General features: G+C 37.7%; 1 protein-coding gene across 7 annotated transcripts in view; it reads right to left on the reverse strand.

Moving 5' to 3' along the window:
• Nucleotides 1–16,009, reverse strand: part of LOC149005472 (uncharacterized) — a 55,611-nt gene that overhangs the window by 9,218 nt on the left and 30,384 nt on the right. For 4 of the 7 annotated variants that reach the window (XR_016175455.1, XR_016175454.1, XR_016175456.1 and 1 more), the window contains exon 4: nucleotides 4,461–4,520. Coding sequence is in view for 3 of the 7 variants with exons in the window: in XM_089167686.1 (XP_089023812.1) it covers nucleotides 4,463–4,520 (58 nt within the window). In the remaining 4 variants the exon portion in view is untranslated. Of the gene's footprint in view, nucleotides 1–8; nucleotides 4,544–6,076; nucleotides 8,842–16,009 lie in introns of those variants that run through there. The other 3 variants (XM_089167686.1, XM_089167687.1, XM_089167689.1) reach the window with 3 other exon arrangements.

Raw genomic sequence — 16,009 nt, forward strand, 5'->3', positions numbered from 1 at the left:
AATCTCAATACAAGGAATAATCAATAAGTCATCATTTAACAAGAGTCTATGTATCCAAACAATAATCAGTTATAAGACCATCAATATCCAACACAAAATATAATACATGTTAAGAATTATAGATCCTCACACTAAGAAATGAAACTAGCTAGAACAAAACCATGAAGGGAATATATGAAACATACATGGAAAACCAATTTTACAGCCTTGCTCAAACCAATCATACGAATGAAACACTTAGTTGTGTTTTAGTATACATTTCATTCCAACAGGGAAACTAGATAAATGATCTGAATGAGCGAAGTTGGGAACAAGTTCAACATATCAATAAGAGAATGTCTGCTGAAAATTATAATCTAATCCGATGGCTATATCAGCACATATACACTAATCCTAGTACTAGGAGAAATGTAAAACAGTAAATTCACGGGTTTAAGGTTGTGAAAATACTGGAAGGGGAAAGGAAAACAAGAAAAAAGACTCATCAGAGATAAATGGAACAGCTAAAGACTCATATTTGTTTTTGTAGGTCTTTGGTTGTAAATTGCAAATTCTGTGGAGAAATCAGGAAGAGAAATAGCAGAACTACATAGATATGACCTCTGAGAAGGATATCTTCGGCCTTTCAGGACCTTGTTACCTTACTACTGTTGATTGGTAAAACATTTTCCTTACACAAATGGCTTCTCATTTAGGACTAAAATGAGGTGACAACTCTTTTACTTCTCTTTGAGTCACTGCTGCTAACAGGAAAATATATGTTTAAGTAGTGCAGCTGGAGCTTTGAATGTTTGGTTGCTTACAGGAAATTTTTTTGGTTTCGAAGGCATGATATCTGTTTAGAAAAAATCTTTCTTAGTACTAACGCAGTTGCGTTTCACTAGAAAGGCTTTTCTTAGCTGTTAAGGCAGGGACCCAACTGCTTGCCTGGTTCATGATCCTTCTGCTTGATGTCTTTTTTAAGTATAAAACAGGAACCTGATGCTGACTCTTAGTTGGAAAAAGTTGGTTTTGAATTGAGATTTGATGATGACGACTGAAACCTAGCTCTCTTTTTTATGTTTTTGCAAGATAGGTACTCTTTTCCAATGGAATTGAAGATGAATGGTAGGTTATCTGGGTAAACATGTCAAAACCAAGAAGTGACTGGGCAGGCTCAAACTTTGCATAACTTTTCAAAGTTAATAATAGCTTCATCGATCTTCTTAGCTTTATATAAGGGATGAGATTAGTATACAAGAATATGACTCGGTTAAGTGGGTTAGGAGGATATCCCAGCTTTAGATTTTTAACTAGCAAAAAGCATGAAGCACAACATAATTTCTTAGTGGCCCAATTTATATCCAAGCACCTCCTCTTCACTCTATATATACACCATTAAACCTTCCTCCCCCAGTCTCAAGTTGCAGCCTAGGAGTCCCTCAAGATACCCAGTTCTTCCTGAAAACACATATCCAGCATCTCTTCTGCCCAGAATTAATGATTTAATAACTTAATGATTTAAATCATTTAATAACTTACTTGATAAAGTAAACGAATCATTATCTTATTCTTACCTTAATATTTGTCGGGATCAGTTCCTAATCTTGTTTATTCTAAACTCTGTCGATTAACTCATAACAGCTATTTAATGAGAGCTGATAAGGAGGATTCTCTGGGTGGGAGAGGTGAGATGGAAATTAAGGAACTAGATATATAGCTTTTAGGGCCAGCAACGGGCACCTGGGAATCTGGGATGGGATATTCAATTTATATCAATCTAGGGAACCCAGATCGAGGAAGATGGAACTTCCTGCTGGGTCTCCATGTTGATACGGATGGATATACAGAATATATGGATGGCTTAATTATGTTTGGAACTGTAGATATCTCATGTTATACTGCTACCATTTATATACATATATAACTTTCATCCAAGGATTAATGATGTTGTCTTGTCTTTCGGAGCTAACTAGCTAGCTAGCTTCATGACATATATATAGTAATTGGCAATAGTTTAGTTGGAATGTAGTGTAGCAGCTGTTGATTCCTTTTCAAGTCTGAGAGGGAAGAGGGGATCTATACAGGGGTCGTGGGGTTATGATTACAGGGGTCGTGGGGTTATGATTACAGAAGCACTGTTAACATCTTTGGTGGTCATTGAAGGGAATGTACAGAGAGAGAACTGATCGTTTGAATTCAGAACAAAAGTTCTGATTATTCCTCTTCATTATTTGTACAGTTTTCATGCTTTTTCTCCTTGTATGAATGTGGATGCCAATGGGTGAATGGGTAGGTGGAGATTGAATACTCTAAACCCCCGAACCAAATCATGAATGCAAATTTCAACTGAATTTCCAAAGACGGATGTAACAAACAGAAGATATGCAAAATGAGATATAGTGAAATAAACAGCAAGCCATGCGTTTATGCATACATTTTATTAGATAGCTGTCCAATGTTGAATCAATGACTGTTTCCATACTACAACAAGATTGGCAGTATAAAAACAAATCACCAAGTTTCATATGCCACAAATGCATAAGCAATTATGATCATTCGGATTGAAAAATTAGGAAGGGATAAAATTCACACCTAATATATAATATATGCCAAAAGATATTAAAAATACTCAAATTTCCAGAGTCTAAGCAAAAATGGCTATTCTAAATGTTATCCCTCAAGCCTAAGCCATGCATAATTTTTCTAGCTGAAGTGTAATAGTCATACAAACTTGAAGGGGTTGTAATCCTCTTCAAATTTCTTCACTTGTTTCTGGATATCATTTGACAGAACAGAATTGAAGAAACAGAACTACTAAACACATGGTTGTACTGAGAGAAGACTGGAATTCATTTAGTTCAAGTAATCAAACAGTTAGATTAGTTTTCATATTCCGAGAAACCAAACAGTTTTACCAGACCAGATTGTAGAAGTTCAATCAGGAAGTGTCAGTTTGTAGTCAACAAGGAGAAGAAATACTGCTCCATATTTGGTTCAGCTCTAAAAACTTTTTAAAAAACTTCATTATTATTCTAGGCTATGAATGGCAAGTTACATATTCACAGATTAATGGTTTTCTCAACAAAAATGGGAGCTCTAAAATATTAAAATAGGAACTAACCTACACTGAGTTATTTAGCCAATGTTCTTAGCAATAAAAGATAGAAACTTCCTAATCTGAAATTAGAAACCAAGAGTAATGGAAACTACTAAACTCTATAATCCAGCCACGTGCATGAATAACTAAAATAGAATCTAACTTTTAGAATTAGGAATGACATAGAACTTGTAAATGGGGGTTCTAAGGGCCTTCAGGGGCAAGGTTTTGGATCAATGGTAGGTACAGTAGGGAGGGTGATTCCCTTAAAAGCTTATTAAATTTTGATGGACAGAATGGGACAACACCATACTTGCAGGTGTTAGGCAGTTGGAGCTTAGAGTTTAGGACTTTACAAAAGACTAGGACTAGTATGGGGTTCGTATTGGTCTGCTGTGTGGGGGATTGGTTGCTGGGTTTGGGGAAAAATCTAATGGCCAACAAGGCTAATTAATAAACTAAGGTTCAAATGGGTAGCTGTAAACAGTAAATGAGAAGGGGAAAAGGAAGAGGTAAGAGAGAAGGATGGAGTGAGGACTGTCTACGTGGTCAAGTTACTCAACCCTGACCCAACTTCAGCAGCTTGGATATGACTCACCAAGGAGTGTTACTTGGATATTTGTTCACCAAGTCAGTCTGGATATTACACAAAACCAGTCCCACAATGAAGGCAGCATCAACAGTAAAAGCAGCAGCTCTGGCAAACGGCAATAATTCTACTATTCTTCTGTCCTTTACCCGACCATGATAGGGGTTGAATAGGGCCCCTGAGAGCCAATTACAACTTACAAGAGTCCAGTAATACAAATTTTTAACTCTTGCCTAGGACTGAGAAGCTAACATTCAGGGAATTAAAACCAACTCAAAACAGAACATAACTCCAGCTACATGCATGAAGCATGAAGGGTCCTAACACAAACTAAGAAATATTATTAACCAAGTCTGGACATTACACACCACACCAGTCCCATAATAGAGAAGAAGGCACCAACAGCAGCAGCTCTGGCAAACAGCAATAATTCTAATATTTCAAGTCTTTTAAATAAGGGCTTCGAAAGCCAAATTACAAGCAAAACTCCAGTAGTAGGAACTTTTAACTCTTAACAACCTAGGATTCACAAGGTAACATTTAGGGAATTAAAACTAACACAAAACAGAACATAACTCCAGCTATATGTATAAGCATGAAGGGTCCTAATACACACTAATAGGCATACTGCCCTTGGCTTACATTTAGGGAATTAAAACTAACACAAAACAGAACATAACTCCAGCTATATGTATAAACAGAAGATTGCAATCACAGATTTCTGGTAATTCTGCCATTTCCTTACTTCGAACAGAGAGTAAATTAGATGAAAAGAGAAAATGAATTCCATACCTTTACGAACTAGTAGATCTTCTCTCCTCCGTATACTTGGTCAGGCTTCCACCCCGATCTCTTTGTAATCAGATAAACGAAAACTTAGCAACAACACCAAAGAAAACCATAAGCAGAAGAGAGATGACCAAATGAAAGCAAACTATCTTCTGATTCAGCGAACAAAAGAGTCAAGCAAATTAAAACTATCTTCTGATTGACCAAATGAAACCTCTGAACAAGTTCAGTGATCCAATCACTGATTTCAACCTCGAGAGAGATTGCAAGCTGGTATGCTAACTCACACATCTCTTTTAAACCAGAGGGATTGCGAGAGAGAGCGCAAGATAGAGGGATTGTGAGGGATTGAGAGAGAGGGCGAGAGAGCTAGAGGTTGGGCAAGAGCAGCCTTTTCGTTTTTCGACTCAGTCTATCTTCCCCAAAGTGAAATGTAGGCACGGGCTTAGGCAGGAGGAATTAGGGAAACGGCGCTAAAAGAGAAACAAACGCAGTGAAATGTGAAATGCCAGGGAAGGAAGTGAAAGGGACATACAACGGCATTTGTAAAAAACGCCGTTACAAGTGTCATAGGACGGGGTTTCCATAAAACGACGTTACGAAGTCCTATGCAATGCGAAATGCCAGGGACGGAAGTGAAAAGGATATACAATTACAAACGCCGTTACAAAGTCCTATGCAATAGGAAATGCCAAGAAAGGAAATGAAAGAGACATACAACGGCATTTGTAAAAAACGCCGTTAAAAGTATTGTACGACGGCGTTTCCAAAAAATGCTGTTACAAACTCTCATACGACGGAGTTTCTAAAAAACTCCATTACAAAGTATTATATGACGGCGTTTCTAAAAAACGCCGTTACAAAGTGTTACGACGGTGTTTTCAAAAAACACCTACAAAATCCTATAAAATGCGTTACAAAGTCCTATACAATGCCTTACTAACTGACACCATAGGACGGCGTTTACAAAAAAACGCCGTGACAAAGCAATATACAACGGTGTTTCAATCAAACGCCACTATATGTAACCATACAACAGCATTTTTATAAAAACGCCATTATATGTTCACATACTACGGCATTTCCTTAAAACACCGCTATATCTTTACTCAAAGTGCCACTGTTCATCCCTTTTCTTGTAGTGTCTTTTAGTGCAGATTCCTAGTGAAGCTTCTATTTCGTCTTCTCCAGTGTTGTCTGCCTCTGAAAGCCCCTCTGATCTGCTACTACCATCACAAAAGCCCTCTTTGCCGCTGGATTCTTCGCTGCCATCTAACATCGCTGCAATTGCTGTGCCTCATCGCCAAAATGAAGGGTCTTTGCCTCCTTGGTCGTTGAATCCCTCTGAGCATCTGAGTTCAAACTCTCTTGCTATCCAGGTAAGTATCCCTCAGAGCGAAATATTAGGTGTTTCACCTCCAAATCTAGATCCCTTGACTCGATTTGGAAGGCTATTTGTTTTGAGGTCTCATCTAAGCTGCTATCTCTTCCCCATTCCCCGGTGATTGACTCTCCTAGGAATAGGCTGATTGTTAGTTCTTAGAGTCTCACCTCCCCTTTTAGGCCTCCCTCTCCTTAGGCTGTGGCCCTACCCCCCCCCCCCCTCTCTTCCCCTTGTATTTTGCGTTGTTGTCTTTATCTAATTATTTATTCATCCAAAAAAAAAAAAACATATTTGTTGTAGAATTTCCCATGTTCTCTACACCTCCATTATTTCCTCCTCCAATATTCATCATCAATCTTGCAATACCAAAATCAGAAACCAAAGTAGTCATTTCATCATTAAGGAAAACATTACTTGGCTTCAGATCACAGTGTATAACTTTAATTGGTAAGTGGTGGTACAAATAAGCAATTCCTTCAGCAATATCACTACAAATATTTACCCTCTGTATCAAACTCAAATCTGAAGAGCCTGAACACAAACCTGTTCCTCCAACTGAATTTGGTGGATAAAGATGGCTCTCCAGGGTCCCATTTGCCATATAAGGAAGAACAAAAGCCTTAAAATTTGGTAAATTGCAAGCAGTTATGATCCTCATCGGGTTCTTGTGACGAATCCTCTTCAGGACTTGGCATTCTCTGTTGAAGCTCTCTGTAGAATCTCCTGTTTGCAACTTTAGCACTTTGACTGCTACAAGAGTCCCATCGCCAAGAACTCCTTTATAGACATGTCCATAGCTACCTGATCCTAATTGCCTCTCCTCATCAAACCCTTTAGTAGCCTCTGACAGTTCTCTATAAGTCATTCTAGGGAATTTAGATCTCAGTTCTGGGGTGGAGTCCCTGAAAGGTTGTTGTTTACTATAGTACAGCATTCTTGTGATCCGCCTCAATCCAATCACACAACCTACTATGGCTAGGAATGCAGAAGCAGATATGATGATACAAATCATGATCAGCTTCTTACGCGAATGGACTAGTAATTTTTCTTTGTACGGAAAATGCGAAAGCCTGGAGCTGATCCACAAAGATGTTTGCTGCCTAAGAAAGAAAGATTTGTGACCTTGTTGAAGACTCCACCAGTAGTAGGTATTGAGCCATCAAAGTCATTATATGAGAGATTCAATAGTGTGAGACTAGGACATCTACAGAGGCTTTTCGGAATCCTACCAGATAAGCTATTGTTTGAAACATCAAGTACCACAATGTTTTGAGATTACCTAAAGATTCAGGAAGCTGACCTTCAAAATAATTATAGGACAAATTGACTAGGGAAACAGCAAACAGTTTGACAATTGAGGGAAGATGTTCCCAGACAGATTGTTTGCTGACAAATCTATCTCTTAAACTGATTCCATCTTGCTGATTTCAAGTGGCAAGTTCCCTTCAGTGGCAATCTGTATACTTCATGCTTGTTACCGAACAACTCAAAACGTTCAGTTAAGCCTGGTTCAGATCTGTTCCACTTTGCCAATGGGCTCATAATCTCTGGGTGGTCAGTGATGAAAGTAGGATTAACAAATGACTCCTCCAAGAAATGGCCTACAAGCTGCCAATCGATAAGAAACATTGTCATTCATTAACTGAAGTACCAGTAACGGAATTGAAAGAACATCGCACATGTTTTACAATAATGGGCACCCAACCAGAATCATCAAAGAATTGGTTGTGAACCAAAATAGAAGGAATAGTCTGCAACATTTCTTTCGTAGAGCAATTCACAAAATGTGGCTCAGAAATGAAGCTTACTGAAATGCAGATTAGCCAGATGTCTTTCATGGCAGATTAACTAAATTTTGGATCACATCTTTATGGTGAAAACTTGGTTCTGCATATTCAGTAGACAAAGAAAGTGGCAACACTTGGTTGATGATGGTAGTTGTGCAGGCAACCTAGGGCTTGGTATTCTATAAAGAACCAACAAGGGAACTATCCTGTCAGAATTCCTTGGTTCATTTTGGAACAGTGGGTTCAATGATGGCTGAAATCAAAAGAATAAAAAATCTCCTTATCCAAGGTAGGTTGAAAATCATTATGATGGGAATTCAATCATAGCAGAAGATGGCTGCATTATCCCTTTGGTGGTTCTTTTTAAATGAAAAATCACCCCTTGGGTAGATCTTGTTAGTACTTATGGTGAAGCTAGGTTCTTACAATTTTATGGAACACAAACGAGTAGTAGTCTGAGGTGGGGCGCATTTGACATCAAACTCTGTGCATGTATCCAGCAAATATTTGTTGGTTTCCTCACTGGAAAGGTCTTTTGGTATGCTGAGGTTGGCCATCTTCTCCAATTCTATTATCATGTTAATCCTTCTGAACTGGTTCAAAAACTAGATAATTTATTCCTACCTCAAATTTTTGTTCCAAATATGAACTGCATAAAATTAAAGGTTCACTAAACTGACTTCCCAAGAAATCAGCCCAAATACCTGAAACGTGGAGTAAGTAAAGTCAATTTCTATTGGATCATAGTCCAACCCATTTGCATGGTATCGAATTTTATAGCCCCCTGTCAGCTCCTTGACCATCCCTATCTCCATTCAGTTGAACTGAAATGAAAAGCCGAAAAAGAAAAGTTGACAGACAAAACAAACCAAATAGTTTTAAATCACTAATGTATTTACACTTATGCCTCACTTTCCACTTCAACATTTTCTCAGTTAGGTCCATCAAATCATTGTAATCTGCATAAGCCGTATAAAACTCACATGTAGTGAATTCAGGATTATGGGTCAAATCTATCCCCTCATTTCTAAATTGTTTTCCTATCTCATATACACGATCTAATCCACCAACAACCATCTGTTTTATATACAGCTCAGGGGCAATGCGCATGTACAGCTTCATGTTCAGATCATTGTGATGGGTAACAAATGGCCGAGCTGCTGCTCCACCCGCAATCATGTTCATCACTGGGGTTTCAACCTACGGTAATACTCTGAAAGATAAAGAACAGTAAGATCCCAAAAAGAAGAAAAAGAAAGAAATAAATAATTCAGAACAATGACATAAAAGAGAACAAGAACCTGCGAGTTGGGTATATCTGCTATTCCACAATCCTAAAAGTTGGTTAACCCTTTGGGTGGTCGCATGTAGTTTGTTTCATTACCAAAATCAGGGGAGACAAAAAAAAGAAGAGTTTTTCTTCTTCTTTTTTTATTCTTTTTTATTTGGTGGGGCAGGGGGGGCGTGGGGGAGCAGAGACCAAATACAAACCTCCAGGAATACACAATGATCAAGAAATTTTCTAATATATGAAATAATCTTAATCGGGTCCTAAATATCTGTCGAACCTCTGCATTCAGCATTGAATCCAAATACCGTTGACGGTATTGACTTTCCTACATTGGTGTGGGGGGGGACTGAATTGACAGCTGACATAAAATTTTTATTTGATTCCATAGCATCCATAACTGAAATCATTAGGGATACACATGCAAGAGGAAATAAATCCTTTGATGCAGCAAATGGAACAGTAGAACATGAAATAAATGTAAGCCACACTTTAAATAGCTTACTCAGCCATGCAGGAGAAATTAGTTTGGTATCAAGAGGCTGTCATCATTTTAAAAAAATAAAAAAATAGACTTTCATTTGTCTCTAGTCATTCTACTTGGAATAGGATACATAACAACAAGCCTTGTTCCAACTACATGGGGTTGGCTACATGGATTCTTGCCTTCCAGTTAGCTTTGTTTGAGGTCATGCTAGATACAAGGCCTAAGTTATGCATAACCTTTCTCACCACTTCTTAAAGATTATCTTAGGTCTGCCCCCAGCTCTTCTAATTCCTTCAACTTGGATTACATGACTTCTCTGTCAGGGGGATCTATAGGCCTCCGTTGAATGTGGCGGTGCCACCTTAAACAACTTTATTGTAGCTTATCACTTATCGAAGCTACTCCCAGGCCAACTCTAATATGATCATTCTTGTTGTTATCCTTCCTAGTTTTTCCACTCATCCATCTTAACATCTTCATTTCTACTACATTGAGTTTATCTATATGATGCTTTTTAATAGCCCAACACTCTGCACCATATACCATAGCCTGTCCAATGACAGTCCTATAGAATGATCCTATCATTTTTCTCTAGTCTTTCCATTTAGAATAGGATACGTAAATGCCCAAAAAAATCTGGCCTTGGCACAAATAATTTTGAGCCCCAGTGAGAGAATATAGATCACTATATTGGTCCAAAGTTAAGTGTTTTCTAATGCACAGCAACCCCATGGCAACCCTTTGCTATGATTGAAAACCATTGAGTCTTAACAGTAAAAATTCCAGTCAATTAAGTTAAGATTAAAATCAGAGTTTCCACTTATACCTCACTGCGCAACAGGAGAGGTTTATTGACGAAGTAATTAAGATTTATTTGCTAATAAACATGAGCAATCAAGTGGTCAATTGCTACTCATCTGGTTTATTTTTCCCATTGGATAGGCAAGGTAATATAACAAATAAGACTGCAGCGTCTTTTTACATAATTCTGCAAGAGGGAGAACAATTTAGTCTCAAAAAATAGAATGAAGATCACCACCAGAGCCATCATTTCACCAAAGTCTCTCCAGATCAAGATCATAAAGGAGCTGTCATGATGAAATAATATTCAGTGGTGTACTCTTCCACTTGAAGATATTTTATAAGCATTTTTAGGAACAAAAAATAGGTGTAAACTTTCACCAACCACCAAGGACCACACAACCCCCTTGACTTCCCTCTCCTATAAATTCTTCTTCTTCAATTAAATTTTTTTTTTGGGAGGGTGGGGGGAGAGGTGGTTGGGATGGGTACAGTCCTTAATATATTTTACTAGTGCGAATGCAAAGATTAATGAAAACATCCTTTAATTTTTCTCTCAAATAACCAAACTAGAAAAAGCATCAATTAAAGGTTAAACTAAACTAAATACTCAAACTGCTGATGTAGAGGGAGCTATTTTGGGAAATTCTTATTAGTAGATTTATTCTCCTTATAACATTTTTTCAAGATAAGGAGCACTAATTGCAATAATGTAAATTATTTAATGCATAAATAAGATTGAAACGGAATAGATCCTAGCAGAATGAGACGCACCGTCAAGATAGGAATTTAATTTCTAGAAGCGCTAAGGTAAACTAGATACCGGATCCTGTAAAATATATTTTTCAAGATTTCTGACATGTCTTGGGATCCAAACATCAGTTTTCTGTAGACAATTGAACAAACAATCAATACCAACAATGTCAAACTACTAGCAAGCACGACATCAGCGTACAAAAAAGAAGTAATTTTCTTTGAAGCTTTGTTCACCTGCACATCAGGATTATCAGCACCAGGACCCGCTTTTTGTCTTGGCATCATATGAAGACAATGGGATAGGACAGTAAATGACCCAGGGAAAATACTCAACTCTCCTATGTTACTCTTTCCTGAAGGAAATTAGCCAAATAGATGTAACCACTTCCCAAAAGCAAAAATATGTCTAAACTTCACAGTGACAACAACCGCCGATAATAATCAGATGATTATTGCAAGATGCAGCCAAAGAATGCAATAATCCATGAAACACTAGAAGGAAACAGAAGGCCAGCCTCAGTTGAAGGTTTAGAGTATGGGGGAATATCTAATAAGGGGGACAAGGAAGAGACAAGGAAAGAGTCAACTCGTCTAGACGACTTGACAAGGCAAGCAAATAAAAAAAGAGGACATTGGACCTGTGTTACACATAAATCCATCTCCAGGGCAATGTGTTTGTTGCTGTAATGGACTTCTTAATGGGCATAGTTGTCATGGTGATTAAGCATTCTGAAGTGATGGAGAGGGTAACAAAAATTCTAGTCAACACCAACAAGGCATCAACTCACCCAAGTCATGCATCTCCTTTGTAACCATGACTGAATGTCTTCCACAAAACAACGAACCAAATTGACTCTCATGGATCTAGTGACTGTTGCATAAACTTAACTTGGGTCTTCATAATTCAGTTGGACCACTATCTCTTTCCCATTATAAAAGTCAGTGAGAGGTAAACATCTAAAACTATTATTAAGAACTAAGAGAATGTATAAGAGAATTTGAGGATAACAACCAAGAGACTTTATGTTCTACTCTTGGATGTGTTGGGAAAAAATCTTCAGGATTAAGCTGTAATCTACAGACCTGGAAATCCAGAGACACCAGCAATTAGGGGTGCAAGTTTGGCCCTGGCGGCCTTGACCCGCCTAAGCCAGCCCTGACCCGCCTAAGCCAGCCCTGAGCCCGAATAGGGCTTGGGCTAAAGATTTTGGCCCTAAGGGCGGGTGAGGGCCAAAATATTCTGGCCCTGAACTAGGGCCAAGGGCTGGCCTGGGATTACTCTCTGGCCCGCCCAGCCCATCCCAGCTCGTACCTGATTTTGGCCCTAATCTTGGCCCTGATTCTGGCCCCGATCTTGGCCCCGATTCTACCCCTGATTTTGACCCTGATCTTGGCCCTGATTCTTGCCCTGATTCTGGCCCTGATTCTGACCCTGATCTTGGCCCTGATTCTGACCCTAATCCTAGCCCTGATCTTGGCCTTAATTTTAGCCCTAATCTTGGCCTTGATCTAGGCCCTGATTTGAGTTTGGACCCTCCACCCATATGGAAAGGAATTAATTATAATCCACATGGGTGAATATTTGACACCTGTCAAATTTTAAAAACATGATCATGTTTTGTAAAAAAATTAATAAAAATAAATTATTTCTTCATTACCAATGTAGTAAGCATCCACCTGATTTTGGCCTGATCCTGACCCTAATTTTGGCTCTAATCTTAATGTTAATTTGACCCTGATCATGTATTAGATTTTTACCCTAATCTCAATTAACATTGATATAACTATAAGTCTTGACTTTGAACTTTAGTCATTTTGATAATATTAGACTATGAGTTAACTTTTTATATTATTTTTAAGATAATTTTTATTTTTCGAATTAAGTCATTTTTAGTTCCAAAAAATCATTTTGGACTAAGGCCAGATAATATATTATAAATAATAAAAGTTAGTATATAGAGAATTAATATCTAACAAATCCACAACCCAACTTCTCATCATGAATATTGACATCTTTCTTTTGCCTCCAATGTGATATTTCAAAGAAAGGAAAAAAAAAACTTATTAAGGACAGATAGTTATGTTTGTAACTAAAATATAATTTTCTTTAACTACGAAAAAAATATCAATACTAAATTATCGTTGATTTACTTTGAAAGACCATAACGGATCTGTTATGGTTTGAATTTGATTTTTGAATTCAAGTTTTTGAATTCAAGTTTTTTATTTTGAATTCTAATTTGAATATTGTAAACGAATCTTGTACAACAGCTATGTTTATTTATAAATACATAAGACTTACCCATCAAGGTAAGCAACTTACTTATCAAAATTAGAGTTTTTCTTTGCATTCTTTCATGGTATTAGAGCTAAGGTTTTGAGATTTTTTTTTTCCTTCCCCCAAAACACTATATTTTCAATGGCCACTGCTAACACTCCATTCCCCATTACCAATCTCTCCAACCTTGTATCTGTCAAGCTTAATGGAGCAAATTATCTCATGTGGAGAGAACAATTAGAATCCATTTTTATTACCTGTGATCTTATGCATCATCTTGATGGTACTAGATCAATGCCAAATCAAACTGTCACTAGTGGAGAAACTCAAATGCCGAATCCAGCATTTCAAACCTGGAGAAAGAATGATCATTTTGTTCGAGCATGCATCAATGCCACCCTCACACTGTCTCTTTCTTCTCATATTCTTGGCTTTCAAACTACGAAAGATGTATGGGATTCTCTTAAACAACTTTTTCAACAACAGTCCACTGCTCGAAGGACTTATCTTCGCAGTGAATTGTAGATGATCAATAAAGGAACGAGCACAATTACGGACTATCTTCACAAAATTAAGTCCATCGCTGATTCCTTAGCGGCAATCAATGACAAGGTAAATGATTCTGACTTGGTAGCATATACATTAAATGGTCTTGGTTCGGATTATCTCACTTTCATCATCACTATGGAAAATATTACCCCACCCGTTACCTTTACCGACCTAAGGGCCAAACTACTTACTCATGAGCAACGGTTACGCCGCAGCTATGGGAACAGCCAATTAATCTTAACTGATTACCATTCCCCTACTGCATTACTTGTTACAGATCAGCCTAAATTTAATCGGCCTAATAATAGTACTAATTCCTATCCACCCAACAACCGAAACCCACCTAGATCTGACTTCCAAAATTCATCAAATGGCCCTCCAAGATCTCAAAATTCCTATAACCGACCAAATCGAAACACCTTTAATACTAATTCCTTCAAATGTCAAATATGTGCTAAGCAAGGCCATTTGGCCAATAGATGCTATTTTCGTTATGCCCAAAGCCGAAATAAGTATAATCCACCACCTCACATTCCTTATGCTGGCTTGCATGGTACCCAAAATACCCAACACATTACACCACAGAATGATGCACAGTGGATACCGGATTCAGGTGCTACCAACCATATGTCATTTGATCCAGCCATGCTACATCGATCTACCACTTACAAATGAGAAGACCAAGTTTCAATTGGTGATGGTAAGAAACTCCCTATAACTCATATAGGCTCCTCAATTTTGAAAACAAATTCAAGTTATTTATCTCTTAATGACATACTAATAGTTCCCCAATTGTCAAAGAATTTAATTTCCATTTCTCAACTTACGTCTAACAATAATAGTTCTGTTGAATTTTCTCCATGGGGTTTCAGTGTTAAGGATTTGAAGTCAGGCATCACTCTACTGAAGGGTCCAGTCAAAAGATAAATTGTATTCTTTATCGACCAATGCTGTGCCTCCTTTGGCTCTTTATGGAAATAAAGCTCCTTCTGATATTTGGCATCACCGGCTTGGTCATCCTTCTTCTACAGTACTTACTCATTTGAGAAATAGTGTCTTATTTAATTCCTTTGAAACACTTGGATCCAATAAAATTTGTGACGCTTACCAACTTGGCAAACATCACAAATTACCATTTTCTATTTCAGTTAGTCGAACTACTCAACCATTACAGCTCATTCATTGTGATTTGTGGGGTCCCACTAAAACTTTGTCAATTAGTGGATTCAATTCATATATTATTTTTGTTGATGATTTCAGTCGATTTACTTGGTTTTATCCTATACAATTTAAATTTGATGCAATTGATTGTTTCAAGCATTTTAAAAATATGGCTGAAAACTTGCTTTCTACTTCTATTAAATTTTTTCAAAGTGATGGAGCCTTAGAGTTAACAAGGGGAGCTTTCAAAAACTATCTTGATGAATGTGGCATTGTATCCAGGATTTCAAGGCTTCATACTCCAAAACAAAATGGAGTTTCAGAAAGAAAACACAGACAAATTACAAAGATGGGTTTATCCCTTCTATTCCAAGCTCACATGCCCAAAGAATATTGGTTAGAAGCCTTTACTCTTACTGTCTATTTAATAAACCGGTTACCTACACCGGTATTGCGAGGAAAATCTCCTCATGAAGCATTGTTTGGCTTAAAACCAGATTATTGTTTATTGAGAGTTTTTGGTTGCCTTTGTTACCCCAACTTGACACCCTACAGAGAAGACAAATTATCGCCAAAGTCCAAGGTTTGTGTCTTTCTTGTTTATAGTCTTTATCACAAGGGTTATAGATGCTTAGATAAGGACACTGTTAAGGTATATTTATCTAGACATGTTATTTTTGAAGAAAAGGAATTTTCCTTTTCAAATTCCCTATCACACCAATCATCAAACAAACCACTAGTCGAACTTATTTCTCTACCTGTTTTCATCCACACAACCCACCAAATGTACCTCCACTCACTTCACATTCTTCTTCACCTATTTCAACAACCAACCATCACAAACAGACCCTACAACATCCTTACCAGCCATATCAATGGCAAATCCAACCCAAAATGTTAATCAATCCCCACCAACAATAGACCACCCACAGCCCCAACCATCTCATCCTATGATTACTATGAGTAAAACCAATTCTGCCAAACCAAAAACCCATCTCTCTTTACTCACTATTAGACACCCAATACCTCAAACCTTTCTTACCACCATCTCCAACATCCCA

The sequence above is a fragment of the Hakea prostrata genome, chromosome 9 (assembly GCF_041222555.1).
Source record: "Hakea prostrata isolate BN-2017 chromosome 9, UWA_Hpros_2, whole genome shotgun sequence".
Taxonomy (NCBI): Eukaryota; Viridiplantae; Streptophyta; class Magnoliopsida; order Proteales; family Proteaceae; genus Hakea; species Hakea prostrata.